The sequence below is a fragment of the Balearica regulorum genome, chromosome 4 (genome assembly GCF_011004875.1).
Source record: "Balearica regulorum gibbericeps isolate bBalReg1 chromosome 4, bBalReg1.pri, whole genome shotgun sequence".
In the NCBI taxonomy this organism is placed as follows: domain Eukaryota; kingdom Metazoa; phylum Chordata; class Aves; order Gruiformes; family Gruidae; genus Balearica; species Balearica regulorum.
This window is the reverse complement of record NC_046187.1, coordinates 40,557,804-40,578,430: the sequence shown is the minus strand read 5'-3', so window position 1 is coordinate 40,578,430 and position 20,627 is coordinate 40,557,804. Positions and strand designations below refer to the sequence as shown.

At 41.2% G+C, this 20,627-nt stretch overlaps 2 protein-coding genes across 8 annotated transcripts in view; one reads left to right on the top strand and one right to left on the bottom strand.

Annotated features, from left to right (window-relative positions):
• The first annotated feature begins 712 nt into the window (after positions 1 to 712).
• Positions 713 to 8,689, top strand: HPF1 (histone PARylation factor 1). The gene is made up of 8 exons (XM_075751874.1): positions 713 to 859; positions 2,029 to 2,188; positions 3,770 to 3,956; positions 4,454 to 4,552; positions 5,554 to 5,704; positions 6,409 to 6,496; positions 7,051 to 7,223; positions 8,425 to 8,689. Exons 1-8 carry the CDS (start codon positions 803 to 805, stop codon positions 8,554 to 8,556), a joined length of 1,047 nt encoding a protein of 348 aa, XP_075607989.1. The 5' UTR covers positions 713 to 802; the 3' UTR covers positions 8,557 to 8,689.
• A 2,310-nt stretch (positions 8,690 to 10,999) lies between these two features.
• CLCN3 (chloride voltage-gated channel 3) overlaps positions 11,000 to 20,627 on the bottom strand; it is a 67,386-nt gene continuing 57,758 nt past the window's right edge. For 4 of the 7 annotated variants that reach the window (XM_075751868.1, XM_075751870.1, XM_075751873.1 and 1 more), the window contains 4 exons: positions 20,115 to 20,513; positions 18,237 to 18,453; positions 15,835 to 15,910; positions 11,000 to 14,147 (listed from right to left, as the gene is read on the bottom strand). In XM_075751868.1, coding sequence (XP_075607983.1) covers positions 13,989 to 14,147; positions 15,835 to 15,910; positions 18,237 to 18,453; positions 20,115 to 20,513 — 851 coding nt within the window. In that variant the 3' untranslated portion in view covers positions 11,000 to 13,988. The remainder of the gene's footprint in view (positions 14,148 to 15,834; positions 15,911 to 18,236; positions 18,454 to 20,114; positions 20,514 to 20,627) is intronic. The other 3 variants (XM_075751872.1, XM_075751871.1, XM_010304549.2) reach the window with 1 other exon arrangement.

Genomic DNA, 20,627 nt, shown 5'->3' with positions numbered 1-20,627 from the left:
TAAAGGAAAGATTACATTTGATTCAAGTAATCTCTTTTTTCCCCTGTCTCATCCCAATATACTACCCTAACTTGTAGTACAGGAATTTGCACATGTGTAATTACGGTTAAAAAAAATCGGCCTGGAAAGCGTATATAGGCAGTCCTGAGGTGAACTAGCCTACCACTGGGGAAACAGGGCTGTGAGCTTCCCGACTCGCTCTGTAGCATCCAGCTCCAGCCACAGCCGCGTTGGCCATCAAGGGTTAACTCCCTTCGTCCTCTCCCCACCTCGTTCCCCCCTCAGACGCAGCGACGCTGCGCTGCCTACAGGCTCCCGCTGTGCCCCCTCTTCCCGCCCCTCTAATCCTCCTCGACAGCCAACTCGGCAACAGGCTGGCTTCGGCGCTAATGCGGAGATGTAAACCTGCATGTTGCCCTTGCAAAAGCGCTTATTCACCTTGCAGCAAGGTGTCTATGTGGGAAGGAAAGGCGCTGTGCGCCCCCCGCCGCCGTCTCCTCAGAGTGGGGGTCCGTCCATTCGGGGGGCGGGCTGGCTGACAGCGGTAGCCAGGCCGACTCCCTGCGAGGCGCCTCCTCTCTCCCCCAGACCCCCGCTAACCTTCTCAGGGGCGGCCGCTCCCCGCCCCCCCAGGGGTACCCCCCCCTCCCGTGGGCGGGCACACCCATGCCCCGCGGCCGCCGGTGCGCGAGGGGGCGGGCGCGGCCCGCCAGACGCACCCCGCCGCCTGCGCAGGCGCGGAGGCGCAGTGCACGACCTCGGAAGCGGCGGGGAGGGCGGGTGCGATGCGGCCGGCGGGAGCATGACAGGTGGCGGGAAGCGGAGGCCGCGCGGGGCGGCGGGCCCGGCCGGCGAGCAGGTGGCTGTTAGCGGGCGCGCGCGGGGCGGGGGTGGTGGCAGAGCAGGTCGCCGCGCCTGAGAGGGACGAGTCCGCTGGCCGGCCCCGGTCCTGCGGGGGGTCACGGGAACCGGCAGCCCTGGCCTGGGGCGAGCTCCGAGGGCCGCGGTCGTGGGGCCGTAGGCCTAGATGGGCGCGGATGCCTTGTCGTAGTGGCAGGCCTCTGCCTCTCTTGCCCCTCGTTCTGATTCGCTCCGTAACTTTGAGGAAAGCTCCCGGGCCCCTCGTTCTCCAACACGGGAATCTCTCTTCTCTACCCGGGCTTCTCCCGGGTGACCCCTGCGTTTCAGGTGTGCTGTAAACAGCAGCCGCCTCATCTGCCCAGGGTGCCTGCTGCTGGGAGCAAGTGCTCGTGCTATAGTCAAGTACCTGATGGCGGCCCACTTGGGGTGAAATGTCTGCCTCGTTGTGCTATCCTATCAAGAAAAAAAACCCCTGGCTTTTTTTCCCCTTATTCTTCGAAACGGGGGTAATGATGCATACAGATTCTTGGAGCCTTATGTGGGAATGAGGTAGTTGAGGTTACTGCTTTAGCAGTGTGCATGCTTGAATGGGTCATTTCATGAACATAATGGTTTGTTACATCATTTTTTAGAACAACTTTAAGCTACTTTTAAAATGCAGTGCTGTAAACTGCACCAGTTCAGATGTTAAATAGCAGAGTAGTTCAGATAGTAGAGACTTGGAGGGTTTTTGTTGCGTCATTTAACTAGACATGACAAAATGGTATCCCTAGTTCCAAGTATTTGTCAAACACATGAATTTCTTGGATGCAAGCTGCTTTGTGATTGGAAATGGTCATTTTAAAATTATGTAGAGCTTAGATTAAACTTTGGGATTGCTTAGTCTTTTGCTTTATTAACTAATACAAGTGCTTCTGTTTGCATATTGACCCATTAACATCAAAATAGTACTTTGCTATTTCACACGTTTAGCATGTGTCTCAGATAATGCTAAGAGATTCTGGCCAAAATACATGTTCTAATGGGTATATATGCTGGTTTCAGTAACAAGCATGACTTGATGGTCTTAATCATTGTTGCTCCATTAATACAGAAGCTTTGTAAAATCCTTCAGTAAAACTAACAGGAAGCAACTAAATGAACTGTGGTGATTTTTTTTATCTGCAGTGTGAGAAAAATGGAGATGTCAAGAAAAGAAGGTCCAGTCAGGCAGATATCTGTGATAATCTTCATCAAGAAGCAGAAACGTGCTATCGGCTTAGACTGCCTGAAGACTTCTATCAGTTTTGGAAGTTTTGTGAGGAATTAGATCCTGAGAAACCAAGTGGTGGGTTTTTAAATATTTTTTGCCTTTTCTAACTTTCACTCCCCAAAACAGCCTGAAGGCAGGCAAACTGAAGGTGGTCATATGCATTCTAAGGCTGCTTCATTTATCAGTTAAGATGAAGGATATTTACATGAGTGTAAACAAGAACACTGGAGATAGTCTCTTTGCATTTAATGCAAAGTAATTATATTTTGCAAAGCTTGAAGTGTACCAAAACGTTTGTGACTGTCTAAATTGGCCTTTCTTGCAAGTATGTTTAAAATGTTTAGTATGGAACTAAAATTTCTTCATATCAATCCAGATTTCAACTTCCCCAAATTTATTATATAACAGAGTGTGGCATCCCTAGGTGCTCTAGAAAGGACAATTTCTTTTAGAGTCACACAATGGTTTGGGTTGGAAGGGACCTTTAAAGATCATCATGTCTAACCCCCTGTGATGACCAGGGACATCTTCAGCTAGATCAGGTTGCTCAGAGCCCCATCCAGCCTGGCTTTGAATGTTTCCAGGGATGGGGCAGCCACCACCTCTCTGGGCAACCTGTTCCAGTGCCTCACCATGCTCATCATTAAAAAAAAAAAAAAAAAAAAAAAAAGTCTTCCTTCTAGTCTGAATCTACCCTCCTTTAGTTTAAAACCATTACCCCTTGTCCTATTGCTACAGACACTGTTAAAAAGTCTGCCCTCATCTTTCTTATAAGCCCCCTTCTGGTACTGGAAGGCCACAATTAGATCTCCCCGGAGCCTTCTCTTCTCCAGGCTGAACAACCCCAACTCTCTCAGCCTGTCCTCATAGGAGAGGTGCTCCAGCCCTCTGATCAGCTTCGTGGCCCTCCTCCGGACTTGCTCCAACAGCTCCGTGTCCTCCTTACGTTGGGGGCCCCAGAGCTGGATGCAGTACTCCAGGTGAGGTCTCACGAGAGCGGAGTAGAGGGGCAGGATCACCTCCCTCAACCTGCTGGTCATGCTTCTTTTGATGCAGCCCCAGGATATGGTAGGCTTTCTGGGCTGTGAGTGCACATTGCTGGGTCATGCCTAGGTTTTTATCCACCAGCACCCCCAAGTCCTCCTTCTCCCCAGCCTGTATTGATACCAGGGTTGCCCTGACCCATGTGCAGGACCTTGCACTTGGCCCTGTTGAGCCTTGTGAGGTTTGCATGGGCCCACCTCTGGAGCTTGTCCAGGTCCCTCTGGATGGCATCCCATCCCTCAGGCGCGTTAACTGCACCGCACAGCTTGGTGTTGTCTGCATACTTTGCTGAGGGTGCACTCAATCCCATTGTCTGTCATTGATGAAGATATGAAACAGTAGTGGTCCCGATGTGGACCCCTGTGGGACACAGCTTGTCAGTGATCTCCATCTGGACATTGAGCCATTGACCACTACTTCTTATGGGAAGTGTAATAACCTAACTCATGAATGAAAGCTATCTGAATAAAAGAATGTCTCGGCTTTCCTTCTAGTAAACAGTGTTTGACTCTTTGGATTTATGGAGGCTTTTGGTACCTGAGTGACACAGGAATTTCTTGGTTTAGATATGCACCCACCAGAAAGTAAACCAGATCATGCTTTGCCTTTCAGATGCGCTTGTGTCAAGTGTTGGACTTAAGCTGGTTGGACCATATGATATTCTTGCTGGAAAACACAAAAAAGCAAAATCAACAGATCTGGACTTCAGTCTTCATTGGCGGTTCTTCTATGATCCCCCAGAATTCCAGACTATACTTGTTGGGGATAGCAAAACACAGTATCACATGGGATATTTCAGGTATTTTATTTAATATATGTTTGTGCTGGAATATAACTGTGTAGCTTTTTCTCCTCTGTTTTCCATGAGAGAGGATTTGAGAACCATGTGTTTTCATCAAACAAGAATCTTCTGCAATAGGATATTAACACATGGGTTGGTATCTTTTATTAAAAAAAGATCAAAGATATTGGAGTTGAAGACTAGATTTAAATATTTATTAAACTACCTCCCCTAACCCTCCAGAGCTTCTTCACTTATTAATCTTTAACTTTTGTCATGATACTCAAAAGAAAAAGTCAAGCTTTATGAAATAAAGGGAACCTGTATTTTCTCTGCATGCATTGATACAAGCTACTTTCAAAACCGTGATGTAACACTTCAGAGCTTTAGATCTAAGGGTGTTTTTTATGTTTCTGGAGGAGATGGCAGCATGATGAGGAGGCAAATCAATTTTACTTTGAAATAGGAGAGATGGACACAGCTTGACTATTTGTGTGTACTTTTTTCATAAACAGGGATGTGCCAGATGAGCTTCCGGTATGGGTTGGTGCAAATGAAGCCAAGAAGGGCTGTGTGATTTCACAAATTGGTGATAATGTCTTTGCCGCAGTCAAGTAAGGTTCATATTTACTTTGATTTATAAAAAATAGAGTAGAAGAGAAACTATAACTTGGGAGATGTGATGTGGAATAATGCAGCTAACTTATGTATCTTTAAGGTACTCTGAAAAGCCTTAATAGGTTTCTTGACAATGTTTTCCTTTTACAAGTAAAATAGATAAATGTTAAGTATGTCATTCTTTAAATATATTGGAAGGGATAGGCTCTACAGGGGGAAAAAAAATGCCCACTGGGTATGTTAAAATACTTAAGTGAAGAATAAGTAAAGAAGGGGCATCTCAAACAGTGGTAAAGGAAATTTACTAAATGAGTAGCATCTAGTTTTTGTTCTTGCCTACATAAAAATACATTATTTTTGTATATAATAAATAACAATAAGCACCACCATATCTGACCTGGGACAGGATAACATTTATATGGATACGTAATTCAGTATGATTCATGGAGCTTTACATGGCCCTGCATCATGAATATAAACAACAGACTTCATGACCTGTCAGTTAAAAATGAAAAGCTCTCTAAGGACAGACGAGTGTCAGTAAGTGAAAGCATACTGAAGAAAAGCTTCTGCAAAAGAACCCTTGTATAGTGCAGAGTTAAACGAGGACACTTGTTTTGAAAGCACCATGATGAAACTCATAAATATGTATTTATGTGCATGCCTTGGATGACAAATAGTGCATACGGTACTGAAGTAGGAAACTGAATTCTTAAGATAGAAAGATGAACAGCTACTGAGTCCAAGAGACTCTTCAGCACCTGCAGATTGCATAAACTATATTGTAATGCAAATACAGATAGGAAATGCCAAAGTACTGTGTGTGACAAACTTTTTTTTTCTTCTTAGGAGAGGCTTGCATTCCCAAGTCTATGGGTATAAATAAACCTGTGACTGCTAATCTTCATTATAAGATTTGGAGGTTTAGTGTTTAGAAGGCTATTCATTTGTTTGTTTTCCGTTAAACCCTTTTAAGACCTGTTTCTTCTGTTTGCAGGTTATTTTTGTCAAAAAAAATGAAGGAAGTGACTGATAAAAAGAAAAATGCTATTTTGAAAGATATAGATGAAAAACTAACAAGAACAGCAAAAGAACTGGGTTATTCTCTGGAACAAAAAACCCTGAAGATGAAACAGAGAGATAAGAAAGTATGACTTTCCTGATCCACTGGAGAGAACTAAGTTCTGTTAAACTTTTTTTCATTTACTTGGGTTTTTTAATTATTTCTATTTTTCCCCTCCTTTTAGTCAGGAAAGATGCTTCATTTAGGAATTTCCAGAGCTAATCAGCTCTCTATATAAAGCTTCAGGAGAGGGAAGATTAATACAAGTGTGTTTCAAATAACAGGATTAAGTCAAAACACTTTATTCTTGTAAACCATAGCTTGTCATTCCATTAAAGGGAAAAAAAACCAAAACAAGGGAAATACTTTAAAAACTAAAACAAAGGGGGAGCATGGAGAAAACTGCTTCAAAGTGAAGATTCATGTAAACAGGTTGGATCTATTTGAAACAGGAACATTAATGATGATACAGATCAGTAATCAAGGTTTTTTCATACCTATCAGAAATAATTGTGGTAGGAGGTGACTGAACAAATGTTGTACAGTGCCACATAAGTGACTACAGGGATTCCTAGATTTCAGAACCCGACTGAAGTGGAGTTTTCAGTTATTTCAAACTTCGGTTCTTAAAAGTAACTTCTATATACTTGACAAGTTGATGTCCTGGAGCCTGGACACTACATTTGGTTTGACCACCAGCAGTCAGGTGCTAATGTTAGTGAGGTGAGCTGTTTTATGTCATTGTATTGGTTTACAGTGTTATATTCAATTTCCTGGGTCTTTATTTAGGTGGTGACCAAAGCATTTCATGGAGCAGGCCTAGTTGTTCCTGTAGACAAAAATGATGTTGGATACAGAGAGCTTCCTGAAACAAATGGTAAATATCTTGTTTACTATATTCTGCTTTAAGTAAACAACCTTCAGTCATACTGCTACTCTGCAAAAAACAAACTGCATTCATATGGCCTACTTGAACAATATGAACAGTGGGAGAAAAAGGCAGAAGTCTTAAGTCATATTTGAGCTCAAAATATTTAAATGAACTGGATGAGAATCAATGAAATGTCCTAAATCTGAAATAATAATTCCTGTAGTAGTAGTTTAGACTACCTTCTCTGTTGTATTGGCACAGTCATGTGGGAAATAATAGGTCCAGAAAACTGATGTGTATTCAGGGATTTGTGGGTTTATTTGTTATTCACCCTCTTCTCCCAGTGTTGTTCTGACCAGAATTAGTTCTGAGGTGGATGGGCATGAGGCAAGAATGAGCAGCAAGAGGGGAAGCTTTTTTACCAGCAGCTCAGGGTGTGCCCACTTCAGTCTTCACGTAAGCGTGACACACAGGTGTGCTTTTGCCACAAACTATGTCTGTGCAATGTTAAGTTTCCTTCTTTAAACATGTGAATATTTCTGCTTTTGGTTTTTTTGCAGCTAATCTTAAAAAAATTTGTAAGGCCATTGTTGATGCCCCTACTGATGATGAGAGACTGAAGGCCTTTGCACCAATTCAAGAAATGCTGACCTTTGTTCAGTTTGCTAATGATGAATGTGACTATGGAATGGGATATGAACTGGGCATGGACCTGTTTTGCTATGGATCACATGTGAGTACAACAATCATACTTCACAAAATTATGTGTTATTTTATGCATGGACCAGGAGCTGTTCTGTGTTATAGGTCTTTATTCCCAACTCTATCACATAAGTATCCCTATCTTGCAAGCACTAAATGTAGGCCCAGAAAGGTTGTGCTAAACACTAGTTAAAATACTTAGCTATTGAAACAAAGGAGAATGCACTGCTCTTTCCATATGCTGTTAAATTACTAATGTGTTTCTTAGATTTCCTGCTCTGCTCTTGTAAGTTCCCTATAGCATCTGAGAATGTGTTCTATTTTATTCCCGTATCCTGCTTATTTAGGACCTTTCCTTCAAGGCCTATACTGCTTCAGCTGCTTAATTCCTTCCTGCACCTGGAAGGGCAGTGAAGGGGACAGTTACCTGCAGTTGGCTGAGTAGGTGGAGGCAAGCCCCCATCTTTCACACTCTCTATTTCTCATATGTGAAATTAACCACTGACGAACTCCTGCAATGGTTAATTACGTCTTTACAGCATTGTGACATGGCCTGATACCTATCTTGTGCAGCAGTTTGAAACAGCTATAACTTTGCCACTGTTTTCTGAAAATAGAAACCTTACTTCATTTTCTAGCTTAGTAAACAGAAAGGGAGAACCAAGGCTTCACCCATTAGTAACACCATGGTTTGGTCCCGGTGGTTTTGCCTGTGTGGGGATGCTTAGAGCTGCTTTCCCTTCTGCCTTTGAGCTGCTTTCCCTTCTGCCTTTGAGCTCTGTGCACAGAGCCAGAACAAACAGGGACACCTTAGCTGTAGCCCAAGACACAGAAAAACCTTAAACTTCTTCACGTTCATGTGAGAGCTATAGTGGGCTTATGTGTGCATGCTAAATATGCTGTGTACGTTTGAAGCACTTGAATGGTTACTCTACCATCGTCATCCCCTCGAGCTGTGGAGCGTGACAGGACGTGGGACTTCAACCACCGGGCCGATGGCTGCATGCGTTAAGAATAGCTCTTATCTCTTGCACCGCTAAAAATGTTTCCCTCTCTGGCTGCAGCAGTGCGGGTGTGGCTCGTAGAGGAGGGGCATGGCTACCTGCTCAGTCCTTTCAGGGCGGTTGGAGAAAGCAGTTAGTAGGTGGCCGAGCGTGAGGTCAGGCTGCTCTCGCTTTACCAACACAGCGCCTGACCCTTGAGGCTTCTGTTGTTTTCCGTCTCACCTGCAGTACTTCCACAAGACGGTGGGCCAGCTGCTGCCTCTGGCTTACACCCTGCTGAAGAGGAACCTCTTTGCCGACATCATCCAGTCGCACTTGGCCAACCGGCAGGAGGAGGAGGTGGACCAGCTGGCACCCTGAGCCGGGCCGCAGCAGTGCGGGTGTCATTGCGTTCTCGGGCGTGGGGGTTCTTTTTTTTTGTGTGTGTGTGTATTCGTGTTTTTTTGTGTACTCCGCGGCGGTGTCCCCCGCGGTCAGTAAAGCTTTTCTAAGGACGCGCTGCCTTCCCCTTCCTCTCGTTCGCTGCGAATCCCGGGGCGGGACGGGACCTGGGCTGCGCATGCGCAGGGGCAGCGAGAAGGGGCGTCACGTTTCTACTGCGGCAAACGAGGGCCGGAGCCGGCGCGCGTGAGGCCGGGAGAGGGGCTGGGCTGGGCAGCTGGGCACGCCGCCGCCCGCCCTCCAGGGGGCGCTGGGACCCGCGGAGGGGAGCGGAGGGTTTCAGGGCTGCGCTCCGAAGCGGAGCTGCCGGCCTTGCGTTGGCGCCGGGTGCAGCCGTCAGGGCCGGGACACGGCGCTGCCGCTGTGCGCGGTACGTATTGCCCCCGCCCGCGGCTCCAGCGCAGAACAGCCCAAGGGCGGGAGCAGTTCGTGTTCCTCTGCGGCGTACGGTAAGGAAGCAGAGAAAGGGCAGGCTACTTTTGCACATTGCCTAGACACGCTGTAGGCGCTGGAGAAGGGATTCAATCATGGACTTTTTTGGTGTTAATCACAACCAGCTTCTTATTTACCCCTACCACACTCGGTTTCTTGGTGATTTTACTGTCATACATTTCCTCAATTCTGTCTCCCCATCAGTAAAAAAATGCAGTTACAGCAGCGTTCCCCTTTGCATTATAATTAAGCACTAAATCTGTTCTCAATCTGCTGAATCTAGCTGAGTTAACGGGAAACAAATAGGATTAAAAAACAGCTAACTGACATTGTAAGGTAAATTAAATCCCTCTGCTGTTGCTACCTTATTAGTCGGATGAAGTCATCCCTTGTTTTCACTAATCTGGACTTTGAAAAAATAGAATCAAAGTGATTTTGTACAACATAAAAAGTAATTGTTTTCAAGTTCATTGGTCCACTGCTCTCTTTTCTTGTTATCATACTTAGTTTTATTCTCAGGCAACTGCTTGCAATACCAGTCCAGAAACCACAGGACAATAACATCTGGATTTACTCAACAGCCCTGCCATTGTACAGTGACTTGACTTCTACTGCAGCAGTTCACATCATTACTAATGACAATAGCACTATAGGCCACCAGCAACATGCTCAAATTTCAAAGTTGTGCCTACTTTTTAGCAAAGGATTGTACCTCAGAAGGTCCCTTCCAGCATAAACTAATACATAATTCACCCAGTAGGTTAGAGCACTGTGAAAGTGTATCTCAAGTTTTAAATGAAAACTGTAATGGTATGCCACATCATCTACTTTTCTAAATCTGACAACCCCACCTCTTTCACTCAGCATATAAAAGTTCTATTTATTCAAACATAAGCACAAGCATACATGGACTTTTCCAGGGCCCCAGAATTTTGTATATTTTATACATAGAGAGGTACTTACTTGAAAATTCAGTCTCATTCCCCCTTTTTAGGTTCCAAGCAGAAGAGACCTTCATATTAATGCCCTGTAAATAATACAAGTAACCAAAAAGTATTCAACTTTTGCATTGTTATTTCAATATTATCAGTAAATCTGCAAAAAGGGGACCTTAGTATGAATTTTCCAGTCTTATCTATTAACCTCTAATGGAGAAAAAAACCCTTACACCCACAGAAAAAATACTGAAGTGCTGTACATCATTAAATTGGGGATAGACTTTTTAATTTAATAGGGTGTATAGTGATGAGGGGTGATGGCCTTAACCTGAAGGAGGGTCGATTTAGATTAGATATGAGGAAGAAATTCTTCACTGTGAGGGTGGTGAGGCACTGGAACAGGTTGCCCAGAGAAGTTGTGGCTGCCCCCTCCCTGGAAGTGTTCAAGGCCAGGTTGGATGGGGCTTTGGGCAACGTGGTCTAGTGGAGGGTGTCCCTGCCCACAGCAGGGGGGTTGGAACTAGATGATCTTTGAGGTCCCTTCCACCCCAAACTATTCTATGATTCCATGAATATACTTCATCAACAGATGTCCTACTTACTTTTTTTAACCAGAGGTACTACAAATAAGTGTATAGAAATTACATAATCCTGTCTTTTAGACAGTAAAAGCATCATCCACTTTTAACTCTCTTAAATCAGGAAGGCAACTATTCTAGAATTAAAACAATTTTTGAAAGTTTCTATTTTGGGAAAAAAAAAAAACCCTAATACCAATCTGTTTGATTGGGTTGATTTGGCTACTGCTGTGTAGCCAAATACTAGGCAATGCAAAGACTGCATCTCCTCCTAAAATTAATTCTTTTCTTTGTTGTCTGCTTACTAGTTTTGTATGTAAAATTCCTAGCTGTTAATTTCCTCTCAGGGAAATTAAATACAGAAATCAACACAAATACTGTTTGTGAATACAATGAGAAATCATGACAGAACAATAAATGGTCATACAGAAGTTTTTAATGTTTGATTAAATCATCACAGTAATCAGAATTTTTACTGTAATGATATGCAGCTCTACCACACTATTATAAATAAAAACATTAAGATCAATATTAAATACAGCTCTAGGCAACATCACAGATTAACAAAGAATGCATTCTTCATGAACCAGTAACTGAATGGTTTAAAAAAAAAAAAAAAGCAACCAAAACCCCCCAAAATGCTGACACTTTCCCCCTCCCATCCACCACTTTTTTTTTTTTTTCAAATTAGTAACTTCAGTAAGGCGCTGCAAGTTTTAAGTTGGAAAATTTTAGTTGCACAGCACAGGCACACATACTTCATTATCAGAACCTCTAATGTACATTTACCAGAAAACATTGTAGATGTTGACAGGGAAAGCTTAGCAGGTAAGAAGAGTAAACAGAGATGCACAATTTCTATGCAGCACTCGGGATCCATATGGAAATTATAAAACACAGCAGGGCTGTGAAGTGTATTTTAATTCAGACAGTACAGGCTTGTAACATTCTGTGCAAGTTACTACAGTACACACAGCAGTGTTTTATGAGGTTTCAAACTGATTTAAAGCAATTTTTCTGTGTAGTGTGTTTATATTCTTCCACTGTAAAAAAAATTAAACAGAAATCAGCATCATGGACAACTTCCAGAGCTGCCTTCTGTAAATGGGCCAAATCCTGCTCTTTATGAAGTTTCTCCTGTAAAGTGGCTGCAGGCTTACGCAACGTAACAGAACAACTTTTGAAGCGCTAACACTGACTTCATGTGGAAGAATACAGCTAGCTGGTGCAACGCTCCCATTTTAACGCAGCCCCACTCCCTGTTGCAGTTCCAAACCAGTTTTAAATAACAGGGGCTGATCACCATGAGCCCACTGACACGTTTTGTTTTCTTCTTGTTCCAGTTGCTGCAAGAGATGAGATGATGAGATGTAGATGGCATTTTTATACTCAGAAAAATCAGTAAAAATTCAGCAGAGCTCTTCAGCACAGGCATTAGTTTGGAGCTTGCCAAAAGTACCACAATTTCAGTTCAGTACGTTATTGTACTTAAGATAAAATCATACTGAGCACTTTGCGAATACAGATGTTTGAGGTAACGGTGATTAATGCCTTTGAGATACCTAGGATTATTATTTTAGACATTTACATTTTTGCAGTCTTATGGGCACAGTTATTAAAAGAAGGAAATTTTATCTAACCTCATATTGTAAAGCATGATTTTTTTCAGATAGATTTCTTAATTTGTTTCCTTCCTACTTTAGGCTTATAGCATATTGCCTTTTTTCCTCTGCATGTGTTTGTGGGGGTGGTGGCTGGATAAAATGAATGTGAAACAAATTCATCTCGTGCCTAGAAAGAAAAAAAGTAAAGAAGTTGGGGATCTGTCAGTTCACCTGCTAGCACGTGTGTTGCTGCTGAATTTTACAGTCCTGCCAAATTTTCAAGTACTGGATTCAATTCTGCCCTGCTGCTCATCTTCTGTGGCTACATAGTATTTACAGCTCTAAAGACTTGGGGGAAAAAAAACCCCACACCCCCAAACCCAATAAACAAACCAGTCAAAAGCAATCTAATAATTATAGTCGCTTTCTTTGCTATTCTTTTTAAAACCCTGCAGTTTTTTTAAAATAAAATTTTAATATTCCTGTTCCAGTTATCTGCTAGTAAAAGGAAAAAGGAAATCTCAAGGTAACGGCAATGAAAGTTCCATTTCAAAATGATCTTATATGCATGTTGGATCATAAAGAAACCATTTTGTTTAAACCCTTCATCTAGTTGTAAACATTTGCTAATCCTCCATTACTTGCAGAGGATTATGAATTATACTATAAAATCACATTAAAAAGGTAATTAGTTATGTGAGATATTAACTGATTCATATTTAATAGAATTTTTTAATCCATACAAATATAAATAAAGAATGGTAAAACTTCAAGAAAAATAATATACATTTAGTGCAAGTTATGAGTTACATTTCTTCCTACCATGTCAGCAGTGGAACATCTTTTGTGGAGAATTAAAAATAAAAATGACTGTTCTCAAATTTTACAGGGGGGGAAAAAAGCTCTCCAGTGTTGTAGCATGCAATTTTTACCAGATACACGTATACAGAATTGTTCCAGCTCGTAACTAGTAGAATAGCAGTATTTTTCCTTCTACTGCACAACATTGGTATATATCATAGTGTTTTCAGGAATACAAAAATTGCATAAGACCAGGTCACATTATTGATATTTTCTGCAGCAAAAACAGTATTTTTCTTTGAAACGCTAGTTTCATCTGGTTTTAATTTGTCTTGTATCACGACAGCACATGGGTTGAAAGAAGTCTCACATGGTTCCTGCAAGGTATTCATCACCTGTTCAATCTGGTTTTGCACAGCAGACCTGTACTGCCCCGAGCATTTCACGATGTACAAACTTACACGTTTAATGGCACAAGAAAAACCTCCCTTCTTGTGATCGAACCTCAGTAACTCACAGTACATCTCAATATGAGAAACAACTGCTTCAAAAGGGCACACCAATTTTAAAGAGGCTTTGTTACGGCTCAGGAGAGAGAGAAATAAAGCTCTTCTGGAATGTAGAAAGGTGACGTGTAATAATTAATACGCTTCATGAGTTAACACAACAGTTCTCAATGGTAAAAAGGGCAAGACCTTTCAGTCTCTATAAGATGGCTCAATTCAGAATGATCCCTCCAGAAACAGGGACTAGTAACACATCTCTTCAAAGCTGAAGTACCAGGCTGGGGCTGGAGAATTGCACCACCTCACACGGCTCGCCCACTGCACTATCATGGCAGACCTGACGCCTCGGGACGCATCCAGTGCAGGACAGCGGCTCTCCCTTCCCACGCTCCCATCAGCCTTGCTCCTCGCCACATACTCCCCCAGACCAACTCCTGATTTCCAGCAGCAAAAACCCAGGTCTCATCTCTGATTTTGGAAGTATCCCCCAGCCTAAAGTGTTGTGCTATTCAACAAATGAACCTCCTCTTCCGTTTCCTCTCTCTCCTCAGCTATGGGTTTCAGTTGAACATTATTGAGGCGGGGTCTTGGTTTGCCGTCTGGGCCATATGACGGAGGATATCTTTTTTTGTTATAATGCCAAGGAGGCGCCTGAAAAGGATAAATGGAAGATCGGTATTAATCCAAGCAGGAAAGTAATCCAGCAGAACGCATCTGTAGCCAAGTCCTTTTTGTTGACAGGAATAGAGCAAAAGTAAACAGCCTGATTTTCTTATTTAAACAAAAACATCGTATTAATCAAAATATCAAGGAACCACTGGTTTGTTAAAAGACAGCAATGCTGAGACACCATATCAGATGGTCTCTGACAGCTGTAGTCCATTTTAATGAAATACAAGTAATACAAGTAGAGCCCATGACAATTTTTATTTAACTTTTTGTTTCTACAAAAATGAAATTTTGATTAGCGTATGCCAACAAAAAAGTAACAAAGAGGGACAAAGAAAAAAAGAAGTATGAAAAGTGATATTGATCCCATTTCGTAGGGGAGGCACGTTCCAACCTAGCCATCAGAAGTGACGTACCGCTTGATGGCCCAAAATCCTAATAGCAAATCACACTCCCCTTCCCTCCATTTTTAAATCGTAAGGATCCTTCCAGTCTGACACATTGGCTCAGGCTGAGCATATTCATAGGAGCACACTGTGTTGGCCATGAAACTTTTGTAAAATAAACAAGAGTTAACTAGCTTTGGGAGCTCACAGCTTTAGAAAATAAAGTGGGAATAATAAAAGAAAGCTTTCATTTTCCAATTTAGATACTGTGCTCTTACGACAGCGTCTTCATGGCTTTTAAAATTACAACTCTGCGAAATATCAAAAGGGGTGAGACTGTCCAAAAGGATAATATCACAGGAGAAGCAAAGAGCAGAATGAATGAGCTGCTGCCCTTGTTATTCTGGTTAGTACATTTTGTTTTGTCTTATTAAAGGACGCATGAAATACTTGTGAAATATTAGCATAAAATGAGAACATAATTAGCATGTTTTGCACATAAGCAGCTAAACATGGTGGGTCTGTTCAGTAGAGATGCAACGAGCAACCCGTGTCCAAATTAATACAAAGTCTACCATTGGTCTAAGGTTAGTTCACAACATCATGGTTAAAACAATATCTAGATTGTGAAGTAAAAGTCAACGTAGTAGCATGCCACTTAGCGGCTTAGGTTATCACTGAACATTTTAGAAAGGAGTACATTCATTGCTGTAGTTAACAGCAGCAGAATCACGGGACTTTACATAAAATCACAGGACTTTACTAAAAATAAGAGTACTTTTAAAAAATCAAGTTGATAAAGGGGGATTACAGGGAAGATCTAATGGTATGAGACATTAAAAACATGCTTGGCTTTGCTTCTCAAAAGACATGATACTCACTTTGCTATTTAACAGCTACTTAAAGCTGTCAAGATCAGAAAAAGAAATTGGCATATAGGAAAATCTTAATTTGCATTAGGCAGGGAAACAGTTTTCCTAGCTGCGTGCTTTCCCACCTGGGGAAATCAGCAGATCAACTAGAGGGATCTGTGTGATCTCAAGAACACAAACACCAGAAAGTCTATTGTTTACTTTCCTTTAATGTTGTGACTAACAGTATGTCTGTATTAACAGCTGAATTTCTACAAAAGGATTTTGCACATACTGTTTTCTGATTTAATACAAATTTTTAGCATAAGATGATTTCATTGTTCAGCCGATGTCATAAAGCCCTGAGTTCACAAGTTTCATGCTTCCTGACTTCTAATGTGTCTAATTATGAGATCTGATATATCTAATCACCAAGGGTTCGACGTGCTGCTTTAGTTGCTCGAGATGCTCTAATATGTTCTTCTTTGTGATGATCCCCAAGACAATCCTGAAACAGATCATGTTATGCTAATAACTGTGTGTGAAATCAAATTAAAAAAAGTTCTAATCACAATGAAAAAGGATTAGAGCAAAACTTAAAAAAAAAAATGGTTGCAGGAAAGCTAATGAGATAATTAAATGAAAAATGATTTGAAAGTCAGTACCCTTTCCCAGACATTGCCTTTTTTTCTTTTTCTCCCAAAATGCAGAACACAACTGGATCTTCAACCACCCCAGAGCAGTATGTGTCTCATATCAAGTACACGTCAGGGAAGCATACGCCGTCCCTTCTCCCCAAATTCGTGTCTCTTCGGGTTTTAGAGGCACTGAAACTAGAATCTACTTTAGTTCCTTTGTTTAATAGTTAGTTCTCCTTACGCATACAGATAATTGTTCACATTTTAACAAGCCACAGTAGAGGAACAAAGTAGTAACTACGTAAAGTCATCGCAACTGAGATTTGAAGCTGCACTAAAAAGCAGGGTTATCTGGTGTCCCTAGATACAAATTCAGACAAATTTCTCATTCATGACAGTACAAATCAAGAGCAACTCCCTGGAATGGATATTCTGGTACAAATTAGGAAGAGTGAAGCTCAGTCTTTATCTATCTCTATGTTTGCCATCAGCACCAATTTTTACACAGTCCCTATTCCAATCTGGATTGGCACCAGTAAGTTCATGCGTGTCTTTATGTGGGTATATTCAATTTGCAGGAAATTTGCCAAAACATAGATTAGTCCTTGCTGTGCACGTGGCTATATGCCATGGCTAAATACCACTAGTACTACTATTTACTCTCTGATCTTGTTGTATTGGACAGTGTGCTCATGGAATATCACAGGTTTGTAAACTGAAGACAAATATGAATGTCTGAAAATAGTGAATTATTAAAGCCATCCATACTTGCTGCTACTTTATCATCAAATAGTTAAAAATGTATAGTACAGTTTGACATAGCTTTGCACGATTAAGCTTTCTTTAGTCGATTTTAACATCAGCATTTGAGCACTCAACCACAACAGAAACAAAGAAAAAAACCCCAGTATAGTAAATATTCTTCATTAAAGTTTTATCAATTGAAATTTCCCTCCCCAAAACAAGAATAATTGCATGCCTGCACTGACTTTTAAGTGTCATTTCATGATGTCTTTTCCCTATCAGAGAAAGGCTTTTTAAGTCATTTATGCTTCTGAAAGCATCTACTTGCCATTCAATATAGGGATGCACTGAAGAAAAAAAAAACCCAGAACATTTAAAATAAATTTGTTTTAAAGATACATCTGAAAATATAAACTTGGAAACCAACATGATATTTAGATATTTTCCACTTGTAGCAGCCATCCTTTTGCCCACAACAAAGTCCCACCTATATTTCAGGTTTCTTGGGTTTTGTCCCATGAACACTGATCCTAAATGACGTGGATTACTAGACAACGCTTCACTCCCCAGGTGCCTTAAAAGACATGCTAAAGAGAAAGCAAGATACTATGGTAGGAGCTGCAATGTTGTGTGCCAAGTGTTTAATGCAAGAGACACAGGAAAGCAGAATGTAAAAGGAACAGCTACACAGAAAAAGATCATGTAAAAAAAAAAAAAGTAGTTTAGATAAGAGGCAATTATAATGAACATTTATGTTTTCATGCCTAAGGCTGATTTAGTTAGTGGGTAAGCACATGACAATTCCCTGTAGTCTCATTTACAAACATTGTTACTTACAAGAAATTGCTTTCTTGAAGTAATTTGAAGTGTAGAAACAAAAGTTGCAGATTGAAGTTCCAGAACTAGTAGCAGTTATTTAGTTGTTAGTATGCCAAAACCAAGAGCTTCATGGTAATCGCCATCACGAAACTCCAGAAGAGGAGATACTGGCTGGATCATTTTCTCCCTTACTTTTTACAAACCCACCTATCTGTAGATGTTCAATAGCTGATACACTGCCCCGCTGCCAGAATATACGTAAGAATGAGGAAATACAGGCCTTAGACTGTGCACCACACAAAACTAAATTTCTGCAAGATAAGTTGCGTCTCCTCTGCATGCAAGTTGCACACACAAAACTTGCTGAATGAGAGCTAATTTTTAACAGAACACCTTAAAATGACTGAAATCACCTGCATCCTTACTTGGAATACAAGGGAGGAGTAAGAATTTAAGAGAGATGCCGCAGCACAGCACCTTCTTAACGAACAGTTAGAGTCCTCAGTTGCAGTACCAAACTTACGGGTTCAAATACCACGATCCTGGAATATATCCTGGTTCAAATACTCTGATCCTAGAAGTGAGAATTACTGTATCTAACCAAACGAAGAGCATTGCCGCCACTTTACTCACCCATTGTGTGTTACAAGGCACTGCCTCAGACCCAGCTTCCGGAAAATATCCACCACTATTTCCATGGGTGTGTGGTCTGTCACGGTGAAAGGGCTCATATCAAGTATGCTTCTAAGCTTCAAAGGTCGAGGGCTTTCTGCTGGAAGCGATGGGGTATGCTGGGCAAAACAGACCCTGGAACTGCCAACAATCCCTTCCTGCTTCTTTCTAGCACTTTCTTTAAGAAAAAAGGGAGGGGGAACAGCAGAGGAGAAGGAATTTACATTCTTGGAGTAAGATAATTTAGTGCAAACAGACAGATCAATCAACACTACCACACCCTGATGTTATTCTCTAGATGTTGATATTCCAATACATTCTGTTCCGCTGTGTTTCCATAGACACTGCTTTATCCCTTATAAGTGTACAGAAATCACAAAAGCCATGTACGATACAGCTTTAGCCGTTCTTCAGCTACTACCTTTCTCACTCCAATAACTGACTTTTATTTACTATAAAGAGGTGGAAAGACTCAAAAACTAACGTACAAGAAGCACATAGCTGCTGAAAGAGCTGTTGAGGGGAAAGCCAATCCCAATTGACAGCTCCCCTGTCATGATTCCAAAGCCTGTAATTACTGCTGGTTTAAAACCAAAGAACTCATTACTGATCACTCTGAAAATGCTGTCTTCTTGTTTATAATGAATTTATTTAGCTTTGTGTGAACTGGATCTTCTTCCTTTTCATGTCTTCATTACCTTGGTGACATCACCATCCTTCCCAGTACCCTGAACTATTTCATACAATGACTCTCTTAAGGCAGCCAAAATCCAAGACTAAGCAACTTGCACTGTGCAATCTCAGCAGCTGAAATGAGTCTTACCTGTGAAAGTGTATTATTAAAAAAATGTTCTGCTATTCCCCCACTTTTACATAAATGCAAACTTAAAACAGTATGATGTCTATAATAATTTCCAAGTTTTGGACATTCCTATACATCCTACATAGTGTAATACCATAGTATATACAGTATTAAGACCACAGGCAAGAGTTTTACTGAAGTAAACAGTGTTGTGCTCACAAAACATTTTTTTAAAAGTTTCAGGAGACTTGTGTCTGTCAAGGTACAATCTTATGAATTAAAAAAAAAAAAGTGGTTTAAGATGCAGCTTCCATCATTGATTTCATGCACCAAATGTTACAGTTTTGTAACATTTTCTTGCTTAATGATTTTTTTCCTTTGGTTATGATAGCGTCCTCAAAATCCACAGAATTTTTCTTGCCAGTGCACGAAGCACTGTCCCAAGTATGACACAAGTTCTAATACTCACCCAGAGAAAGAAGGCTCAAATAGGGCCCTGGGCGCTTTAGCATGCAAGCCAAATTTCCCATCATACAAACAAATTGAAAAACAGAAACCTAAAATAATTAATATTTCACTATCTCTCCATAATACAGCCTTAGTTGTTTTAACAACAGTAAATAACATACTGTCAGAAAGAAGTACGATATACATTTAAATTTTAAAATTACTTGGACAGTAATTCTCACAGAATCCTGCTGTTCTAAAATGAGAATTACTCAATTCTGAAGAATGTCAATGTCGCATCACTTGAAGAAATGAGATACTAGCAAATGCCTCAAAACAAACAAAAATACTGGACTAGATGACATTTTGGCCTACTCCAGTATGACAACTCTTGTTTTTATGACAAAGAGATTAACATTTTCTCCATTTCAGAGCCTGCTATTGAAGATAATCATATACTTCAGTAAAGGAACAGACAGTCTGCGTGAGGTATCTGAACCTTAAGTAAGTCTATTAACACACAGAGTAATAAAGCTATAAAATCATTTAAAATTGGCATACATAATCATGCAATACTGGAAGATAATTACCTATTGCAATAGTTAAATCTCTTCTTAGAGCAAAGCCCACTAGTCTCTGCGATTCTTTTGACATAATAACAGGAAAACCATTATAGCTGGTTTCATTGATCAAGTTTTCTATGTCTTCGACTGTCATATTATCCTGTGTCAGAACCGCTAAAGGTGGATCACTTCTTCGAGGTCTCATAACATCAGCAGCCAGTGTTGTGTGAGTAAATTCTTCCTTTGCATCCAAGAAAGGATATCCATTCAGTCGGATGTGTGCCTCATAGATGCCTTCCCTACCAAAGGCATCTCCTACCCACTTACTGGTCATGACTGCAGCCATTAGGGGCACAATATATTCCAGCCCTCCTGTTAGCTCAAAGACAATAACTACCAGGGACACAGTCATCCTTGTCACACCACCTGCAAGAAAAATGGTAGCCAGTAACATTCTGGTATCAGATCATAGATGAGTTTAGAATTCCCTGCCTTCCTATTGAGAACTACAAACATAACTTTGCCATTAAAGGTCATCTC